General features: G+C 58.8%; 3 protein-coding genes across 4 annotated transcripts; 2 read left to right on the forward strand and 1 right to left on the reverse strand.

Moving 5' to 3' along the window:
* Nucleotides 1–120: 120 nt before the first annotated feature.
* Nucleotides 121–5,505, forward strand: ALDOA (aldolase, fructose-bisphosphate A). Of its 2 annotated transcripts, none has more exons than XM_034988939.1 (9): nucleotides 121–279; nucleotides 2,698–2,824; nucleotides 2,910–3,121; nucleotides 3,695–3,749; nucleotides 3,847–4,007; nucleotides 4,368–4,451; nucleotides 4,578–4,752; nucleotides 4,915–5,114; nucleotides 5,203–5,505. In XM_034988939.1, the coding sequence occupies exons 2-9, from the start codon at nucleotides 2,713–2,715 to the stop codon at nucleotides 5,296–5,298; spliced, it is 1,095 nt and encodes a 364-aa protein (XP_034844830.1). In that variant the 5' UTR covers nucleotides 121–279; nucleotides 2,698–2,712; the 3' UTR covers nucleotides 5,299–5,505. The 2 variants fall into 2 exon arrangements, with proteins under 2 accessions (XP_034844830.1, XP_034844831.1); XM_034988940.1 differs by lacking the exon at nucleotides 121–279 and adding an exon at nucleotides 799–1,392.
* A 1,895-nt stretch (nucleotides 5,506–7,400) lies between these two features.
* Nucleotides 7,401–14,767, forward strand: PPP4C (protein phosphatase 4 catalytic subunit). Its single transcript, XM_034988944.1, has 9 exons — nucleotides 7,401–7,496; nucleotides 7,730–7,892; nucleotides 11,348–11,399; nucleotides 11,990–12,040; nucleotides 12,257–12,358; nucleotides 12,879–13,052; nucleotides 13,142–13,268; nucleotides 14,046–14,235; nucleotides 14,319–14,767. The coding sequence occupies exons 2-9, from the start codon at nucleotides 7,795–7,797 to the stop codon at nucleotides 14,446–14,448; spliced, it is 924 nt and encodes a 307-aa protein (XP_034844835.1). The 5' UTR covers nucleotides 7,401–7,496; nucleotides 7,730–7,794; the 3' UTR covers nucleotides 14,449–14,767.
* An 806-nt stretch (nucleotides 14,768–15,573) lies between these two features.
* On the reverse strand, nucleotides 15,574–19,335 carry TBX6 (T-box transcription factor 6). Its single transcript, XM_034988164.1, has 8 exons — nucleotides 19,218–19,335; nucleotides 18,900–19,134; nucleotides 17,677–17,944; nucleotides 17,445–17,591; nucleotides 17,292–17,362; nucleotides 16,138–16,211; nucleotides 15,871–16,054; nucleotides 15,574–15,787 (listed from the first exon to the last, which is right to left on the reverse strand). The coding sequence occupies exons 1-8, from the start codon at nucleotides 19,333–19,335 to the stop codon at nucleotides 15,574–15,576; spliced, it is 1,311 nt and encodes a 436-aa protein (XP_034844055.1).
* Between the last annotated feature and the right edge of the window lie 846 nt (nucleotides 19,336–20,181).

Below are 20,181 nucleotides of genomic sequence, written 5' to 3' on the forward strand. Positions count from 1 at the left end.
GGCAGGGCACGCCCCTGCCCCCCAACTAGGGCAGGCCCAGGCCTTCCTCCCCCTTCCCTCACTGTAGCCCCACGCTGGCATGAATGTCAGGGGCTTCATGTTTCCCTAAATATAGGTCCCTGCCAGCGGATCCGTGGCAAGCAAAGGGCAGGGGTCACCGGAGGAGGTTGCAGACGTGGACTGGGGGGAGGGCGGGAGCCGCCTTATAACCCAGCCCGGGAGCGGCCCGGCTCACTCGCTGCTGACCAGGCTCTGCCCGCTCCTTCTGCCACCTCGCAGGTGGGCGCCGGCGGGACGCAGCGGGGGCTGGGAGGGGCGGGCGGCCTACGGGGTCCAGGTTAGGATGAGGGGGTTCGGAATGTATCTGGGGGCTGACCAGCTAGGGACAGGTTTGATTTGGAGGGGGAAGTCAGGTCCCAGGGAGACGTTTTCGCGGGGCTTCTGGCGCCGCGTCCCCAGACTCGGGGGGACGAGCGGTGGCGGCGGCGGCAGGTCGGTCGGCGCCGGCCCGGGGCGGAGAGCGCCTGCGCATGCGCGGCGAGGCTGGCCCGCTGGGCCCAGAGCCCGTGAGCCCGACCGGCGCGGCCGGGGCGCGGACACCCGCGCGGGCGGGCCTCCCGGAACCGCTGCCCCGCCGCCCTCTCGGGCTCCTCCCGGTGCAGCCGCTCTTCCGCGCGGACTGATGACCCAGGGAGGGGTGGCCCCGCGCCCCTGAGCCCGCAAGGAGAGCCTGCGGGCGAGGCCGGCCGACGCCCGACCTCCGGGTGTGCCACAGCGTGACACACGCGGCCATCAGCGCCGGCCGGAAACTGGGGCTGCCCCGGGCCGCCCGGCGGGGGCTGGGCGGGGAGGCTGAGCCTCCATCTTTTCAGGCTCTTGCACCCCCTTCCCCCCTCCCCATCTCCTCCGGTGCCCCAGTCGGCTGAGTCACGGCGCCCCAGAACGCGCCAACTGGGGGGGGGGGAGAGGAAGAGGGAGGGGAGGGCCCCGGCGACCCGCAGGATGTGGCCCGAGTCACGTCCTAGGGGGCCGGGGGAGGGATCGTGTTCTCGCCGCGCTGTCCCCGCCCAAGCGCCGCCTCCGGGCTTCGCCTTTCGGGGGCGGCCTCTCCACCGATCCTCGCCTGCAATTGGACGCCAGGGCGCCTCCCGCCCCCTTCAAGGGAAAAAAACCCGGCGGAGGCTGGCGCCGTGCCCTTATAAAGCCCGGCGCCACCTCCCTCCTGCCCGCCCCCTGTGCCGCCCCCTCGGGAGCTGAATAGGCTGCGTTCCTCCTGGAACGCGCCGCAGAACCAGGGTCCTGGTAACGACTGCCGCGTTCGCTCGTTCAGTCTGCTCGTCGGCCCGCCGCCTCCGCCGCCGCACCCCGCAAACCCGCCCCCTCCCGTGCCAGGTGAGCGCCCCTCGCCATGCGCGAAGGTCAGGGACCGTGGAGAAGGATCCTGGGGGCCGTCGGCCCCCCCTCCCCCAACCCCGGTCCCAGCATCTCTCGCGCCCCACTACCACGCACACATAAGCTCTCAGCCCGATTCCGCAACCCTCTCCAGCTTGAGCTCTCTCGGTTTGCTGCGCAATGCAGCGGCTCCGCGCGCTGCGTCATGGCGAGGGAGGAAGCAGGACGAGATGAAGGGCCATTCTCTCTCTCCTTTACTTGCCGGGACCCCAGGTGCAAAGCGTTACGGCCCCCTTGCCTCTGCGGGGATCCTAAGAGGCAGCAAGGGATGGGGGCCAGCTCATAAAACTGACTCAGGGTTCCCGAAAGCGTGGTTGGGCCCTGCCCTGGGAGGTGGGCACCCCCGGCGAGGAGGGGAAACCCCTTGGAGGCGCCTGATGGCCCTTAACACTTTCTGTGTCTTTCCTTATTGGGTGACCTTGATGGTGAGCCTGGAACAGCTGCAGCCGTGCGAGCAGACAGGAGCACTTTCAGGGGAAGGGGTGGGGCGCTTGCCTCGCTACAATTCTCTCACCCTGTATGAGCAGTGAGATCGGCATACCTTACCCCTTTCCGCCACCCCGGCCTCGACTTCCTCTGCTGCCCTTTCTTGGGCTTCTGATTACCCTCCTGCCCTTTCTTCTAACACCCTTTTCCGAACGCCCTCCCCCAACCCTGGTGGAGAAGCTTGACCTTGGGATGTCCTTGAGGCTTTGGAGCCTAGGCCAGCCCTGGGATCTTGGGTGGATTGGAAGGCCCTGGCAGTCAGAAGATCTGGGTTCTAATCTCAGCTCTGGCCCTTGTGCTGTGGGACTTGAAACACAGAACTTTCCCTTCCCTGGGTCCTTGGGTTGGGCCCTCTGCCTATGTACCCCCTCTAAATTCTAAATTACTCCAGTTCGGTTCTGCTTCTAGGCAAGGTGACCCCATGGCAGAGCGCAAGCCAGAAGGGTCCGGCTTCTACATGACCCGTCTGTCCATGGCTCTGGCCTATTGCATTGCCCCAGATGCCAGTACGCAACCCCACCCACAGCTGGGAAACACCCAGCAACAGACAGTGTTAGGAAAGGTACAGGAGGCAGGCCTAGTATAGGGAAGTTGGGTGTAGGGGAGGGCTGGGGACAGGAAGTGGTCAGATACCTCCCTGTATGGAGCAGGGGAGGTAGGGAGCCTTTATCCCAACCTCCAGGCAAGGGGCCCTGCTGGTTGGAAGACCACAGTGAGTGCCCGCTAACCAGTCCTCCCCTATCGGCCTCCTTTGCCCAGGAACTGACTGGCACCATGCCCCACCAATACCCAGCGCTGACCCCGGAGCAGAAGAAGGAGCTTTCTGACATCGCTCACCGCATCGTGGCTCCGGGCAAGGGCATCCTGGCTGCAGATGAGTCCACTGGTACGGGCAGGACGCGGTAGGAGGAGAGCCTAGGGTCAAGGGTGACCGGCTGACCCCCTTATTTCTGTATGCTGCCCCCTCCCAGGGAGCATCGCCAAGCGGCTGCAGTCCATCGGCACTGAGAACACAGAGGAGAACCGGCGCTTCTACCGACAGCTGCTGCTGACCGCCGACGACCGCGTGAACCCCTGCATCGGGGGCGTCATCCTCTTCCACGAGACTCTCTACCAGAAGACAGATGATGGGCGTCCCTTCCCCCAAGTGATCAAATCCAAGGGCGGTGTTGTGGGCATCAAGGTGAGGGGGCGGGGTCTCAGGATGTGAGAGGTGAGAGAGCGCTCCGGGAGAGAAGGCCAGAGTAGTAGGCTGGGGATGGATGTTGGGTGGGGTCTGCCCCAGATCACCTCCAAAGCATATGTGAGAAAAGCTACAAACTTAGGGGACCTGCTTGGCCTGTTTTTAATATTCTATTTTTGAGTAATCCCTACACCCAACCTGGGGCTTGAACTCACAACCAACCCTGAGATCAAGAGTCACAGGCTCCACTGACTGAGCCAGCCAGGTGCCCCTGCTTGGCATTTTTAATCCTTGTAATTCTCAGAGCACGGTATTCCCTTCATCGTACAGAGAAAAAAACCAGAAGCCCAAGGCAGTGATGTGTGCGGCTCACCGAGTTAGTAAGTGCTAGGAGCCCAGGCTCTGTCCGATCACATCCCCATGTATTTTCCCTCCTAGGATCAAGTATTGTAACTACGTGAAAACGTTTGCAAAGCGAGATACCGCTTGAGAGATTAAGGAAAGTTGAGGGCAGAGTGGAGTACTAGAGGTCCCTTCCCCCGCCTTACGTTGTTGCCCACCCCCCCCCAACAGGTGGACAAGGGCGTGGTACCTCTGGCAGGAACAAATGGCGAGACTACCACCCAAGGTGAGAACTGCTCTGCTCCCTGCCCTCCAGACCTACCCCTCCGGGTGGCACCCATCCCATCCTCCACCATGCTCTGACTCTTCTGCTCCCCATCCAGGGCTGGATGGGCTGTCTGAGCGCTGTGCCCAATACAAGAAGGATGGAGCTGACTTCGCCAAGTGGCGCTGTGTGCTAAAGATTGGGGAACACACCCCCTCAGCCCTTGCCATCATGGAAAATGCCAATGTTCTGGCCCGTTACGCCAGCATCTGCCAGCAGGTGGGCCGGCGGGTCCCCAACAGGCCACCTCCCACCTCCTTTTTGTTCCAGAGTGTCAGCTAGCCTGCCACCCATCTGTCAGGATACATCCCCCCTTCCCCCCCAAAGGCATCTGTTCTGGATCCTCACCAAGCTTCCGGCTTGGGCCGGTGGAGGATACTCGAGGGCTCTGTGAACAGAGGGGCAGAAGAGGGATTGTGTGGGTGGCTTGGAGGACATGCCTGTCTCCTGCAGTCCACTGAGGGCTGTGAAACCATGAGTCTCTGTCGTTGTGGACAGAAGATTGCTGGTGACTGTGGAGAGCTGTGGGTGGGCTCCAGGTTAGGAGGCCTCATGGCTACCCTGTCCCTCACTCCACAGCATGGCATCGTGCCCATCGTGGAGCCTGAGATCCTCCCTGATGGGGACCACGACTTGAAGCGCTGTCAGTATGTAACCGAGAAGGTAAGGTGCCTGCCTGCCTGGGCAGTGTGGTGGCTGGGCAGCTGGGCCGGGGGCCTTGGGGCTGACCCCTGTCCCTACCCCGCCCCCAACTCCACCCCGATCCACCTTGGCCCTGCTCTGCTGTAGGTGCTGGCTGCCGTCTACAAGGCTCTGAGTGACCACCACATCTACCTGGAAGGCACTTTGCTGAAGCCCAACATGGTAACCCCAGGCCACGCCTGCACCCAGAAATATTCTCATGAGGAGATCGCCATGGCAACTGTCACAGCCCTGCGCCGCACAGTGCCCCCCGCTGTCACTGGTGAGACCCACATCCTCCTCTTGACCTCTCGGAGGTAGATGAACTGCACCCACAGTCTTTAAGCCCATTTGGTCAGATTTTCACGTCAGTTTCTAGAGGCTGCTACCAAACCCCAGGTCTTTGCCTACAACCGCTTACCCCACTTTACCCCTTGTTCTGCAGGGATCACCTTCCTATCTGGAGGCCAGAGTGAGGAGGAGGCATCCATCAACCTCAACGCCATCAACAAGTGCCCCCTGCTGAAGCCGTGGGCCCTGACCTTCTCTTATGGCCGAGCCCTGCAGGCTTCTGCCCTGAAGGCCTGGGGTGGAAAGAAGGAGAACCTGAAGGTTGCCCAGGAGGAGTATGTCAAGCGAGCCCTGGTACGGATGGGACTGGATGGAGGTGGGCAGGGTGTTGGGGTGGATGGAATTCTGATGAGACCTCACTCTGGCTCCTCTCTCCTCTTAGGCCAACAGCCTCGCCTGCCAAGGAAAGTACACCCCAAGTGGTCAGGCCGGGGCTGCAGCCAGCGAGTCCCTCTTCATCTCTAACCACGCCTACTAAGCGGAGGTGTTCTAAGGCTGCCCCCTCAACACTCCAACCCCTGCCCCCTCCCACACTCACTCTTGAAGAGGGGGCCTCACCGGGGCTCCAGGCTGCTCTTTCCCATCACTTTGCCTCGCGCGTGACATTGGTGTGTGGTGTTGTCTGTATATGCTAATTCCATCGCTCTTTCCAGTCCACTGCCAATAAACAACTATTTAAGGGGGAGTCTGCTGTCCATGTCTGGTGTTCAGGCCGGGGAGGGCCAGGGGAGGTGGCAGAGCCTAGAAGAGTCCTTTCTGTTTGTCCTTGCAAGGCAGGAGAAAATCGAATGGATTGGGAGAGGACCTTCCTACATTGTTTTACGCTTGTCCAGGGCTTCAAGAAGAGAGCTTGTGAAATTTTCTTCCTACCATCAAGGGCTTCGCCCCCTTTTGCCAGCAGCACCTGATAAAGCTCACAGTTGGGGACTATGTGTATAACTGTTAGGCTCAGCTGCACTTTTAGACCCAGAATTCAGAGATACAGAAGGCCCCTGTGACAAAAACCGTCACAAAAGCCAACATTTCCCGAGTGCTATAAGCCAGGAGACAGAAGTGATCTATATGAGTAGGTGCTCACGCTTAAGGCCGTACTGCGTGAGATTGCCCTTTCTTGATGAAGACAAGATTATTAATACCTACGTCCTTCATCTACACTGTTGAGCTGGTCTGTTTTCCCATCTTAACAGGAGATGGGATTAGAACTGGCTTCTTAATCTTCTTTGGGCTGGGGAAGCCGTTGACAAACCTGGAATCCCTTTCCAAAGCGGCCTCAGCAATACAAACAACTGTGGGGCTCAGGTTCTGGGTTAAGCCCTGAGCCAACGTAGCTGCTGTATTCCATGTAGCCAGAATGAAGGCCCTGCACTTAACACCTTGGACCCTTCCCTGGTCACCCAGGCTGAGGTGTAGCAGTAACTGCATCAGCTCTTCTGAGCTGTTCAATTAGATTCTGGTCATAACCGGGGACCTCGTGAGTCTTGCCATTTCCTGAATTTCCTGATAGGAGGCCCTTTCCTGTCTGAGCTTACCTCTAGAGAGAAAAAATAATCTTGACTATTGTGGTCTCTCTGGACTTAACCGAATCCCTGTAGTGATGCTCATAGAACTGACTGACTAGGACCTTCTAGGAGTTTAAGGACTCGGTCCTTTCCTTCAATGCACATTTGCATTGTGCATTGAAGTAAAGGACCGAGTCCTTAAAACTCCTTGCATTGTCCAAACCCACTCTTAGTGCTCCTCTAAACTTTGGCCTCACTTCTGTGCCTAGCCTCAATTCTCTGTGAAACCAAGTAAAGCAAATAAAAATGGAAGGTCAACAGAAGATAGTAAAAAGGACTTTTCAAAAGGGAGCAGCCTGTGCAAAGGCTCAGACACCACAAAGTGTGCTTACAGACCATCATCTTAAATGTCAGTTTGGGGCTTTGGACCTTTTATAAAAGAGTGAATTCCAGAACGTGTTAAGTGATAGGTGGAGAAACTAGAACGGATTCCTTAAAAAAAAGGAATACAACTTGGCGGACAAGAGGAAGCAACTGAGGGATGTCGGGGACTCTTCTGGAATCAGGGAGGTCACGTTGACTGAGATGTAAGCTAGGTGTGAGCAAGGTGGCCTCCTTTCTGCCTCTCACTTCAGAGGTCCTCTATGGCAGAGAGTTCTCCGGGGCCGTGGAAAGAGATTTGGACAGGATTCCTCCGTCCATTGAACACATACTTAGGTATGCCTACTGTGCCCGGCCGTGTTCCAAGCACTGGGGCCGCAGGGATGACCCTCGGGGACTAATGGGAGGCCGACGCAAACATAAAATCAAAGCGTGCAACGAAGTTACAAGCGGAGCCGCAGCTCAGCTTGCTTCCCTCACTGAGACCCGAGGGGAGCGGACCGAGGTGCCCAACGGCCCGAGCAGCGCCGGCCCGCTGGCCCGGGTCACCCCCGCCCGCAAGCTGCCAACATCCGGTTCCATAGCTCATTTCCATTCTTAGGCTCGAGAGGTGGGGCTAGGGGCGCGGCGCCGGAGGGGGAGGGTGTGTATGACGCCACATCCGGCGCGCGGCGGAACTGGTCCCCCTTTGCTTCCGCGGCGGGGCCGGAAGTAGAAGCGGCGGCGGCGGCGGCCCAAAGCGTAGGGAAGGAGGAAGGCAGGGAGCTCGGGAGCGGGAGCCGGAGTCGCGGCGGCGGTAATAGTCTGAGACCCCTCTAGGCCACCGTCCCGAGCGCGGGACCGCGGGGTTCGACGGGAGTTAGCGGGGAGCGGCCAGGGCCGTGGGACTTTGGGGGTCCCGGGGCCGATGTGACGGGAGGCGAGGGTGGGGGGGCCGGGCCAGCTCCAGGATGGAGTTGCCTCCCTACCTCCACCCCCGGCGCGCCCTACGGACAGTCTGATCCACGGGCTCGTCTTCGCCTTTCTCAGGAGACCCCTGTGCGGTGCGGAGGGGGCGACGGCCCCGGCTCTGACCCGCGCCGGGGGGGTGGGCCATGGCGGAGATCAGCGACCTGGACCGGCAGATCGAGCAACTGCGGCGCTGCGAGCTCATCAAAGAGAGCGAAGTCAAGGCCCTGTGCGCTAAGGCCAGGTGAGCCGGGTGGCCCCGCTGCCCAGGGGTTCCGACCTGGGGCAGACCCCGCTGAGAACTTGGGGCCTGGCTTATCCTGGAATCTTTCCCAGAGAGAAGCAGGCTAGGGCCACTTCCCTCGAGGAGCAACCAGCCTGTTGGGAGAAGACAGACCTGGAGAAAGATACTTAAAAGTATTAGGTGATGTGTTTTCAGTGGCGTTAGAGAGTTATAAGAAGTACTTAGGAAGCTCAGGGAGACCACCTGCTTGTCGGCGGAACAGAGGTTTCTTGGAGGAACTGAACTTTGGGGATAGGCCTTGAAGAATAAGATGATAAAAGGGAGTGTCCACAGAAGTTCAAGGCAGAAAAGCTAAAGACTCTGTAGTTTATGAAATTCTTTTTAATTCTAAGAACAACCCCTAAAGGCGGGTGGTGGTGTCCCCATTTTGCAGGTGAGGACTCTTATGTTCAGAGTCAACCAGCAAGTAAGGGTTGGAGTCTGAAGCCAGCGCTCCATGTCCTGTCTCTCTTCAGGCCTTAATGCAAGATGGTGCAGTTGGATCGCCTCGTGTTCAGGGTGAAATGGTAGCAAATAAGCCAGAGTAGAATTAAATCTGACTGAAGGGAGGCCCATGGGAAGTAGGATGATGTGGTGGTTAAGAGCTCAGGCTTTGGAATGTGATGATTCTAGGTTGGAATGTGAGCCCTGCCACTTACTGGCTGTGTTGGTGATCTCGAGGTCTCTGCACGGTGTCTTCATTTGTAAAGTGGGAATAATAGTTTTTAAGACGATGATGGTGAAGAACCAGTAAGTTGGTGCTTGGGATGAGCTTAGCATAGCGCCTTGGTACAACGGAAGTGCTCAGCAGTCTTTAGGTGTTACTGTTAGGACTGTGTAGGAAGAGGGCATTGCCGATAAGGACTGATGTCACCAGAGAAGGCTTCTAAGAGAAGATGGCCTTGAAAGATGGAACTAATTTGGAGAGCTGATGGGAGCAGGGCCAGGGAGGAAGGACATTCCCAGTAGGATGAGAGCAGGAGTAGAGGCTCTGAGATGTGTGGGCACCGGTGAGGAGACCACTTACCTGCCTCCCCCGAGGTACTGTTTGCGGCTTGCACCACGCTGGAGATTATGAGGAAAGAGCCAGCAGAACGACCGTACATTTGCTGAACAACAGGCCCACTGTTATACAACAGGCCTCGTACTGACAAGCAACTTCTGTCTTCTCCACAGCAATCTTGTGAGGTTGGAACTATTCGCTCCCTTTAGCATGACTCCTAGAGGCCTCTTGACTTGACTGAGGTCACCCAGAGAGAAAGTGGCAGAGCTGGGTTCTGAACTTGTGGCTTTCAGCCTCTTGCTTGGCTTTACCTCAGACAGACCCACAGCGGCCAGACAAGGCCTGTTTGACGAACAGGCAAGGCCTCGTTTTTAAATGCGTGTCTGTGACTCTGTGTTTTGCCAGCTAAAGAAAATTTCCCTGACTGGACCAGCCCCAAGGTGTTTTTAGTCATCCCTGTTCTCTCGGTTTTGAGTGGCATTTTTAGGAACTTAAACCAATTGTTGCTTGGCACCGTTTTTTTTTCCTGTAAGACTCATCCTGCCCCGAGGGCCTGAATTGATTTGGTGGTGATGGTAGCTAGTGCTTGCATCTAGAGAGCTGGTCGCCGCTCTCTCTATATATATCAGTATAGTAAGAGAACAGAGGATTTGTTTTTTGTTTTTAAAGATTTTATTTATTTATTTGAGAGAGTGAAACAGAACACGAGCAGGGGGAGAGGGAGAAGCAGACTCCCTGCAGAGCAGGGAGCCCAATGTGGGGCTCGATCCCAGGACCCTGAGATCATGACTTGAGCTGAAGGCAGACGCTTAACCAACTGAGCCACCCAGGCGCCTCAGAGTGGGGGGTTTGAATCAGGTCGTCTTCACTATGAATTCTAGCTTTGTCATCTATAAACAATGTAACCCTGGTCAAGTCACTTTAGCTCTCCAAGACTTTGATGTTATTATGGAGCTCAAATGGGATTCTGCATATGTAGGGACAGGGACTGGGACTTTGGCAGGCACTTCCTAAAGGTGGCATTTGTTGGCGGAAGTAAAGGTGGGCAGGTGTGAGCCCTGAGAGTGCGGATGATGTGCTGCGAGTGACAGAGCTGGGGTCGGAGGCTGGCCCTTGTTCCCAGACCCTGCTGGGCCCTGCCTGCACTGGGTGGGGAGCGTTAGACCCGGAATCTGTGGGTGAGGCCGGCACGAATTCTTAGGGGATTGGGCTCCTGAGTTCCACTTCTTTCACTCTCCAGCTTTGTGACCTTGATCCTGCCCTTTTTTTCTCTAAACTTCGGTTTCTCTGTCAGATGAGGATGAAAAGAACCTCCCTGGGTCAGCTGGGAAGATCATCACAAGCAGTTGATGTGGAAGGATGTAGGACACAAGAGGCAGTCCCTATGGGAGGGCCTGGTTGCTGATGGTCCCTCAGACCCCTGCCAGGGCCTCTTCCCATTCCCACAAAGCCAAGCAAGCACACTTCCCTCCAGCCTTTGTCAGAGAGAGTACTCTCAGGGACATAGGTAAAACCACGAGTTCTCTGAGCTCAGGGAGCTCCTAGTCTCCAAGCAGGAGGCTGGCAGAAAAAGGTAGGCGAGTGCCCAGGGCCCTCCCACACCAGAGCACCTTGATAAAGGCGCCAGACCCTGGAGCCAGGCCTCCTGGTTCAAGTCTCCCCGGTAGGACTGCGGCCAGTTTATTCATCTGAGCAGTAGGCGGCGTCACAGTGCCTGCCTTTGGGGTTGGCTCTTCAGTTGTGTCATCGGTGCAAAGCTCTTACTACGGTCCCGGGGCACGGCGTGAACTGGAGTTGTCACTGCTGCTGTCATCAAGGTCGAAATCTGGAAGCGTGGCACCTCTTCCATTGACTGTCTGTAATTGACCAAGTGGTTTTATGTCACGTACCCTCAAGTAGTAATAGACTCCGCTGCAGGGAGAAATGAAAGAACAAAGTTGTCACTCCCTCTAAATAAGGAAAAAGCACAGTGCATCACTTTGACGGTGTGTCTGATGACTGGGTGCCTTTGGACGGTCTGGGCGAGGCCTCCGTGATGGGCAGAGGGACTGTAAGCTCAACGGGGGACACGGTCTCAGAGCGCTCCAGGCCGAGGGAGCAGCGTGAGCCGAGGGCTCTGTGCGGAGAGGAGGTCTGTTTTCTGGAATGAGCCCTGGATGTGTGACAGAGGGCAGCAGGGAGGGTCAAGGCTTGGAAGGCCACTGCCTCCTTGGAAGGGCTTTGAATGCAGTTAGAGTTGGGGCTCTGGCCTGTTGGCCTTGGGGAAGCCCCGTCAGCCCATCCTGGGGATCTTGCACACCTCACTCTTGCCCCCTAGAGGTTCAAGGGCTACCTCATATCCTCCCCTCAAAAAGATGTGGAATTGGGCTGGGCTGGCCTGGCTGTGGTGACCCTGGTCTTCTCCTGTCTCCAGAGAGATCTTGGTAGAGGAGAGCAACGTACAGAGGGTGGACTCGCCGGTCACAGTGAGTACCGTCTGTCCTATCAGAGCCTAGCTTGGGCTTTTAGGCACGTGGGCATTCCCCTTAATCTTGGGGGCTGCCAAGGTCTCCCCCTCATCCCTGAGAGCCCAGAAAGCCCCGTGTATCTGCTCCCTCTCCCAGCTTCAAGGGAGCCTTGCTATATGAAACGGATGTTATGGGAAGGCTCTTTTGATTTGTTGGGGGGATGCTCTTGGCCAGAGCAGAAGGCCTCTTAATATGGTGAGTGGTTCTACTCCACACGTTCCTGTGTATTCTGTTATTAGTAGCTTTCTTCTGGGTTCTTTGGGGGGAACAGGGAGAGGAGGGGCCAGGTCCTCCAGAAGCTACAGGTCTAGCTGGAAAGACCTGGCTCTAGCTCACCCCCCCAGAATAGTTGGCACTCTGTGTGGGATGGGGTGTGATTCCAGACCAGACGAAGTCGGGGTAGGAGAGTAGATTTTTGGCCCTGAGAAGTAGAGACTCGGCCAGGAGTGGTAAGGAGCTCCTGAAGCAGTGGGTGTTGTGAAGGCTGGTCCCTGGGAGCAGAGCTCTCAGACTGCATGAGTTCCGACCCACCTCTCCTCACTTCCCAGGTGTGCGGCGACATCCATGGGCAATTCTATGATCTCAAGGAGCTGTTTAGAGTAAGTGTGCGGAGACTCGGGGACAGGGGACCTGGGGGCTGACTGGAAGGCCCCTCTCACTGAGAATGGAAGCTTTGAACTTGGTGCGTGGAGTGTGGGTGAGAGGCCTGTAGTTAGGCGGGCCCTCCGAAAGAAGGGCCGCCACTTGACTGGCAAACGGGCTGCCATGGTAAGGGACATTTTGGGACCAAGCAGAATCTTCTCCCCCCCCCGCAGGTGGGTGGCGACGTCCCTGAGACCAACTACCTCTTCATGGGGGACTTTGTGGATCGCGGTTTCTACAGCGTCGAAACGTTCCTCCTGCTGCTGGCACTTAAGGTGGGAACCCGGCTTCGGGTGCCCACAGCTGGGTCATCAGACCTGACCTGTCTGTGTCCTTTCTGCCCGCTCTCCTGCCCCATCCGCCTCCAGCTCCGAGCTGTGTGGCTGGGGTGCAACTTGCCAGGGGGCAGGCAGAGCCGCTCTCCTCGGCTCAGGGGCGTCTGATGGGCCCCCTGTGCGTGGGAGGGGAGGGAAGAAAGCCCCCCACCCCATGTTCAGAAAGTGGCAGGGCATTGAGTTCGCCTAGGTCCAGTATCCATTGGTGGGCGAGATGACAAGGCGCCTGGGGGTCTGGGGAAGGACTTAGTGGTGAAAGAGGAGCCAGTAAGTTCGTGGTTGATGGAGAGGGGTCAGCCTCAAATCCCCCGGAGGAGGGACGTGGGCCCGCGCGCTGGATGCAGCAGGATTCGGGGCGGGGGTGGGGCTGACACCAGTGAGGAGGTCTGGGAGGGGTGGGTGAGGTGACGAGAGAGGGACAGAGCGCAGAGCCCAGCCCCGCGTGGGGGGCTGCCCGCAGGTCCGCTATCCTGACCGCATCACCCTGATCCGGGGCAACCACGAGAGCCGCCAGATCACCCAGGTCTACGGCTTCTACGACGAGTGTCTGCGCAAGTACGGCTCGGTGACTGTGTGGCGTTACTGCACTGAGATCTTTGACTACCTCAGCCTGTCGGCCATCATCGATGGCAAGGTAGGCCGGCCGCCGGGCCCGCGGGGACGGGACGCGTGGCAGAGGCGCGGCGCCCAGCTTGCCTTCGCTCCTTTCTTGTCTCCCTGTAGATCTTCTGCGTGCACGGGGGCCTCTCCCCCTCTATCCAGACCCTGGACCAGATCCGGACGATTGACCGAAAGCAAGAGGTGCCCCATGATGGGCCCATGTGTGACCTGCTCTGGTCTGACCCCGAAGGTGAGGGCGGGCAGGGGCAGGCGGGCTCTCCCCTTCATTTGGCAGGACACTGAGGGGCTTCTGTGGTAAAAGGACAGTTAAAGGTTAAAGTGTGGAAGGGACAGTCGGGCCAGGCGGTGGGGAAGAGCAGAGCGGGGCTGGTCTCCACCGGCACCCTCGGTGAGGAGGTGCGTTGAGCTCAGAGAGGGGTTGGGCGTGTGTATCATCGCTCAGAGGCTTGCTTGGGACGAAACCATCTGTGCCCTCGATGAGAAGGGCCTTCTGCAGAGGGTAGACTCCCAGAATGCTGGCCCCATGAGGATCCCTCCTCTTGTGGGGTTCCCCAGCTCGTCTGGAGCAGAGCCGGGATTGAAAGCCGAGTCTCCCAAATACCCGTCCAGAGCTCCTTCCGTGATAACACAGCCTCTGCTCGGTCACTGCCCTGCCCGGCTGCCTGGCCGCCCCTCCCAGGGTGGCCGGGACAGCCCTCTTCACACCTGCTGGACCCACGGGGTCATGATCAGCGCTTCCTTTCACTTTCGGGTACACCTGTTTGGCCAGTAAATCACATGGTCACTCTGATGATGGGGCAGCTCCAGCTCTCAGAAAATGCTTCCTTCCTTGGAGCTTCTCTGCTCCAGCATCTGTTGTCCTGTCTCCAGGATCCCCCAGAACACACTCAGGCCCTGACTGGGAGAAAGGGATGGGGTGTTCTCTTTCGAAGGGCAGTGGGCACCAGAGAAGCCTTGAGGACACCCTTCCCCCCCCCCCCCCGATCCCTACCTTCCTTTGCCTCAGACACAACAGGCTGGGGCGTGAGCCCCCGCGGGGCTGGCTACCTGTTCGGCAGTGACGTGGTGGCCCAGTTCAATGCGGCCAACGACATTGACATGATCTGCCGCGCCCACCAACTGGTGATGGAAGGTTACAAGTGGCACTTCAATGAGACTGTGCTCACTGTGTGGTCGGCACCCAACTATTGCTACCGGTGAGCTGCCCGGGCCCGGAGGCCGAGGTGGGGGCGGGGAGCCCTGCTGACCCACTCCTCTGACGCCGCCCTCCCGCTCGCAGCTGTGGGAACGTGGCAGCCATCTTGGAGCTGGATGAGCATCTCCAGAAAGATTTCATCATCTTCGAGGCTGCTCCCCAGGAGACCCGGGGCATCCCCTCCAAGAAGCCCGTGGCCGATTACTTCCTGTGATCCCTCCAGCCCCTGCCCCTCCAGCCTCTCTGGCCCTCGGACCACTGTGACTCTGCTCTCGTCTCCCTACCGAGGCTGGGCATCCGGGGTGGGGGGCTGTCTCGGCTCTGCTCTCCCCCCAGAGAGGGCACTGCGAGGGTGAGGACTTTCTCTGGAGAGGCTCGGAGCGTCAGCTCCCTGCTCCTCTCCTTTCTCCCCACTTGAACCATGGAGTTTCCAATAATTTTTTGGTTTTTTTTTTCCTTTTTTTTTTGTTTGTTTGTTTTTAGATAAAAAATTTTGAGAGAAAAAAAAATTCTAATAAAAGGAGAAAAATGGTCTTTGGGTTTGGGTCAGACTTGATTGGTAACGAGCAGCGACGCCGGCCTGGCACTTGGGGGTGCGCAGAGCACCTTGACTGCCCTGGAGCCTCCTGGTCTATATTCAGTGACAGCGACTGTTCCCAGAAGACTTGCCACGTGCTAGGTAGAGGGCTGGGTTCTCAGAAGCAGCCTTATTTAATTCTCAAAACAAGTGAGTGTCAGGACATTCGGATTTCCCCATTTCCCTGAAAAGGAAGTAGCCCCAGAGCCGTTGATTTACCTGCACGAGGTCAAGCAGTTGGAGAGTGGCAAGTCGAAATCAGGGCCCAGGTCTCCCCACAAAACCTTCGCTGGCCCCGCCCCGCCCAGGGCTAAGCAGCATTAACCGACGCTTCTAGAGGACTGAGATCTTTTTGAGTTTTATTAACAAAAATACTCTGGTCCCGAGAACAGACTGGTGTGGCCTGCACTGGGGCGAGGGGGTAGAACTTGCGGAGCCGGAGGGTGAGGCCCAGGAGGTGGGAGTGCTGGGCAGTGGCCCCATTTGGCCAGGCAGAGCCTCCCTGCATTCACACGGAGGTGAGAGCCTGCAAGGGGAAGCTGGCCCCAGCGGGACTCCCAGCAGCTCAGCCAGGGCTTTGAAGCCAGGGTGGGTGGGAGTGAAATCCAAGTGTGAAGTGGGGTGGTGGGGGAGGCCCCGGGCAGCCATTTGGTGTGGGGGAGGGGGCCGGTGGGCGTGATGGGGCCGCGGGCCTGGGGGAAGGGCAGCGGAGGCCTGTGATGGAAGAAGACAGGGAGGGCGGCCGAGGGGCCCCGTGAGAGCTCAGTACCTTGGTTTGGAGCCCACATCCAGGTAAGCCCCAGGGCCGGGGTAGGCAAGGGGGAAGGGGCCCCCCTGGAGGAAGTGCGAGGCGAAGGGTGCTGCAGGTGCGGCTGCCGGGTATCCCGAGCCCCCCGGCCCGGGCTGCAGCTCCAGGAACGCAGCCGAGTAGGGGGCTGCACGCACCGAGTCTGGAGCCTCGGGGAAGCTGGGGTTCCTGAAGGCGAGAGAGGTGTCAGAACAGGGGAGAGGGAGCCTCCGACCTGGAACAGCCCAGCTCTGTGCCTTTGTTCCACTCGCCTGGTTGGGAGGTGACTGGGGGCCCCATGAAAAGCCGCCGGGTGCAGAAGGTAGGCTTGGGCGCTGGAGTCACCACACGGAGGAGCTGGGGCCGGGGCAGCTTCGCGGGGGGCCGGGGCCTGCTCCGCATCCGGCTCGCGGACATCCCCACCCAGCGTGGAATCGCAGGGACCGCCTGGTGCATCTGGGGAGACAGAGGGGACGGGCTGGGCTAAGGAGGACTGGCACCTGAGGACTGGCCCCCGTCACTACTGCGACTACGCTCACCTCCACTCCCATAGGCCTCTGCGGCTACCGGCTCTGGGCCCCGCAGTTTCCTCTTCACACGGGCATCTCGCTCCCTGGAGAACAGTGACAATGATGATGATGGTGACGGTGATGATGACGGTGATGATGATGGTAATAATAGCACTTGCCAGCTGCCAGGCATTTCACCCTCCCAGGGACCCTGTCGGGTAGGTGCCATTATTATACCCATTTTACAGAAGAAGGAACTGAAGGCCAGAGAATTAAGTGACTAGAAAGCAGTGGAGCTGGGCTCAATTTCCCCCTTAAAACTTTCCACTGCTTTCCTATTGCATGTATTGCATTTGGGAAAGTGCTTCCCACGCTAGAAGGCCAGGGCATGCTCTGAACCCAGCTCACCCCGCCTGGCTTGCCAAGCCATCATCAGCCACCTTGCCGCCGGACTCGGGAATCCTCTTCTGTCTGCCCCTGCTCCCCTGTTTAGCTCATCCTCGTCTCAGTTCCCATTCTTGTCTCACTTCCTCAAGGAAGCCCTCCGGACCTCCCACAGCACGACACAACCTCCCTCATGACATCTGTCCACAGTTTACATTTGTTCGGGTGACCCTTTGATTAATGGCTGCCTGGCTGTACACGCCTTGAGGGAGCCAGAGTCCCCAATAAAGCTTTACAGTCCAACATGACGTGGCTTCCCTTCGCCTCTGACTTGCCCAAGCTTGCCCTCCAGGCACACCACAGGCGCCATCCTCCCTCAGGGCCCTTGCGTAGGCTGTTCCCGCTTCTTTGCCCCGCTTTTCCTCAGATACCCACTATACGTCCCTTCAGGACTTGTCCAGGCCTCTAATCTAATACATACCTCACTCCGATCCTTCCTATCGTCCTTCCTTCCTTTATTTCTTTTCTCTTCAGAACTTATCCCTAACATACTATATTTTACTTATTTCTGTCTACTTGCCTACTCTGTCCCCTCGAGTATCAGTCCCGTCAGGGCAGGGGCTTTGGTTTTGTTCACTGATGGATCTCCGGCGCCTAGAACTGGGCCTGGCACACAGCAGGTGCCAAATAGGAAGGAACGAGTGAATAAACGTCTTTACTTACCACTGTGTTCCTGGCACACCGCGGTCAGCTCACAAACATTTGCTGAATGAACGAGGGAATGAATGAACAATGCCCACCTCTTACAGTTTCTGCCATTCTCCCGGAAGCCCTTGGCAAAGGGATTGGCTGCGATCTTCAATTGTGTGATCTGGGGACACACACATCCAGGGTCAAAGCTCCCGTGGCCCCGGGGGCAGGGCCCACCGCCGCCCCCAAGCGGGGTCACTTACCCGCGGGTTCTGGTAGGCTGTCACAGAGATGAACGTGGTCTCAGGGAAGCGGAAGGAGGCGACGCCGCCCCAGTGCTGGCTGCAGAGCTGGGCTGCCCGCACCAGGTGTATGCGGGGCTGGTACTTGTGCATGGAGTGCAAGATCAGCTGGGAGAGAAGGACCGAGCTGACTCCCTGCCTGGGGCCCCACCCCCACCCCTCAGCCTGTCCTCCCTGCCGGCCGGGGCCTCACATGGCCGTGGGGGTCCAGGGTGCTGTTGGTGAGCTTGACACGGTGGAAAGACACAGGCTGCCGCATCCAGTGGGCGCCCGTGGCAGGAGAGTCGGGGTGAATGTAGACGCGGTCAGGCAGGCGGGGCTCCGCCTTGCCGCTGGGCTCCCAGCGCCGGCCCTGCCAACGGTAGCGAGCCCCATCCACTGGAACCACATCCAGAAGAAACAGGTAGCGGGCCTCGGGGTCCAGGCCAGTGACTGATACTCGACAAGCAGGGAACATGCGCCTGGACAGGGGAGGGGATGGGAGAGGCCTGGCGCTACCCACTGGCCAGGAGTGGGCACAGCGCCGGCAGGGGCCACGGCCCCCGCGGGCTCACCCAGCTTTGTCAGAGAAACATCCAGGGAGGTGGAATTCGAATTCAGAGGGCAGGGTCTTCGAGCTGGAGGCTTGTCTCATCCCATTTTACACACGGGAAACAGGACAGACAGGAGATCTGACCAGGGTCACACAGCGGATTAGGAGCAGAGCCCGGACCCCTGACTCCTTAGCCCCCCCAACTCCACCGCAGAATTGGTGGCGACACACTTCTGTCCCTAAAATCTTGCCAGGAGTCTGCTGCTCCCCACTCTGGTCTCCTCACCTAATCTCCAGCATCAGAGTTTACACCGCTGGCGAAACCTGCTTCGGGAAAAAAATGTCCTGCCTGCAGTGAGGCAGAGGACTTAGCATGCTCGGGCCCGAGCTTCCGGCCTAGAAAGACACGGGCCACACATTGGCCACATCCCTGCCTCCAGGGTGACTCCGGACCTAGTCACATACTGACCCTGATCCCGACCAGATTTCCCTGAATGCTGGTCACTGGCTGGCCCTTGACCCTAGTCATAGTCTGAACGCTGGCTCCAGCCGCAGGCTGATCCCCGGTCTGGGCCACAAATGAACCTATAACCCAGCCAGACTTTCTGACCCAGACCCAGAATGACCTAGGGCCCTTGCTATAGGTTGGTCCTTAAACCAGCTACAGATTCCACAGACTGACCCTTGGCCCTTGCCACCGAATGACCCCTGATCCAGCCTTAGAGTAGCCCTTGACCCAGGCCACACTCGCACCCTGAACTTAGGCAGAGCTCTAGACCCTCTAGCAACCCCCAAACCTAGCCCCATCACCAGGAACTCTGCCTTTCCCAAAAGACCCCCACCAGGAACACACTGGGCCCTTTGACCCTGGCCCAGCCCCTCACCTCCCAGCTTTGGTGATGATCATCTCTGTTCCCACAGAGTTGAACTCTTTCCACAGCTCCCGGTTCTCCAGGCTCAGGCTGACTCCAGGGAGCGAGTGAAGGGCCTCTGGGGCTGGGGGGGCCGGCTCAGTGCCCAGGGCTGGGGGCAGCGGGGGCAGGGGTGGGGGAGCAGCCAGGGTGCAGGGAGCAGCCTCAATCCCGGAGAGGAAGCAATCCAACTTGGGAGTGTCCAGATCTGAAGATGGGGGCAGAATGAGGAGCCAGCAGAGGGCCACAGCCCCCCACGGTCCCTACACAGGAGCTGGTCCCCATGCTCACCAGGGTAGCGGTAGCCCTCTGCCAGGGCAGGCGGGAAGCTGGAATCTGTCCCCGGCTGGGGGGGCCCAAGGCGGTAGCCTGTCCCCAGGGAGGAGTACAACTCTCGTGGATGGTACATGGATGGAGTAGTCCTGTCTGGCCTCAGGTCACGCTGCCTAGAGTCAGTCCCCCGGTGCTGAGAGATGCCCCCTTTATAGCTCACAGCTCAGCCCCTTCCCGACCCAGGATCACAGCCCCTCCCCTATTTGGGGCCCTGGAGTTGGGCTGGGGTGGAGACCCCTGGGGCCTGGAAGGGGTCCAAGAGGGGGCCGGATACCTGGGTACCCTCCCCTTCTCCCCCCCCCACCCCAGGCTTCATTAGCTCCGACCCCCTGCCCCCTCATTACATAATTAACTCCTCGGCCTGATTGATCCCCGGGGGCTCGACAGGGACGCAGTTTGGCGCTTCCGGCCAGCTGGTCCCCGTTCCCACGGGGGGAGCCCCGGCTAGGGATAAGCTACTCAGGGGCGGGGCCTAGACCCTGGGATGGAGCCTAGAGTCCTGGGGCAGACCTTGGCGCCCCAGCCTTTTCTAGCAGGTACCCCCACCCCCCTTCACTTGGAGGCCAGGGCTTGGAGGGATGAAGCATGACTGGAGGGAAAGAGCAGGGCTGGAGGGACTCGGCCTGAGCTTATTGTTACGCGGGGCACTGGGGACCTCGAGGAGTCGGCAGCCGAGGCCCGAACCCTGAAGTCCTTCCTTCCTGCTTCCCATTCTGCAAAACCTCCACCCTCCGCAGAGTCTCCAAAGTGCAGAAGCACGCACAGTTCAGACAAGTCTCTGACGGCCGGCGCCGGAGTTTCCCAGAAGGTCCCGCGCTGGGGAACCCTCGGAACTACATTTCCCAGCAGGCCCAGCGCCGAGACTCGGGGTGAAGGAGACTGACAGTTGCCGCTGGGGCCGCTGGAAATTGTAGTCGCGACG

The sequence above is a fragment of the Mirounga leonina genome, unplaced genomic scaffold, assembly GCF_011800145.1.
Source record: "Mirounga leonina isolate KUSES-001 unplaced genomic scaffold, KU_Mleo_1.0 Mir_454, whole genome shotgun sequence".
NCBI lineage: Eukaryota > Metazoa > Chordata > Mammalia > Carnivora > Phocidae > Mirounga > Mirounga leonina.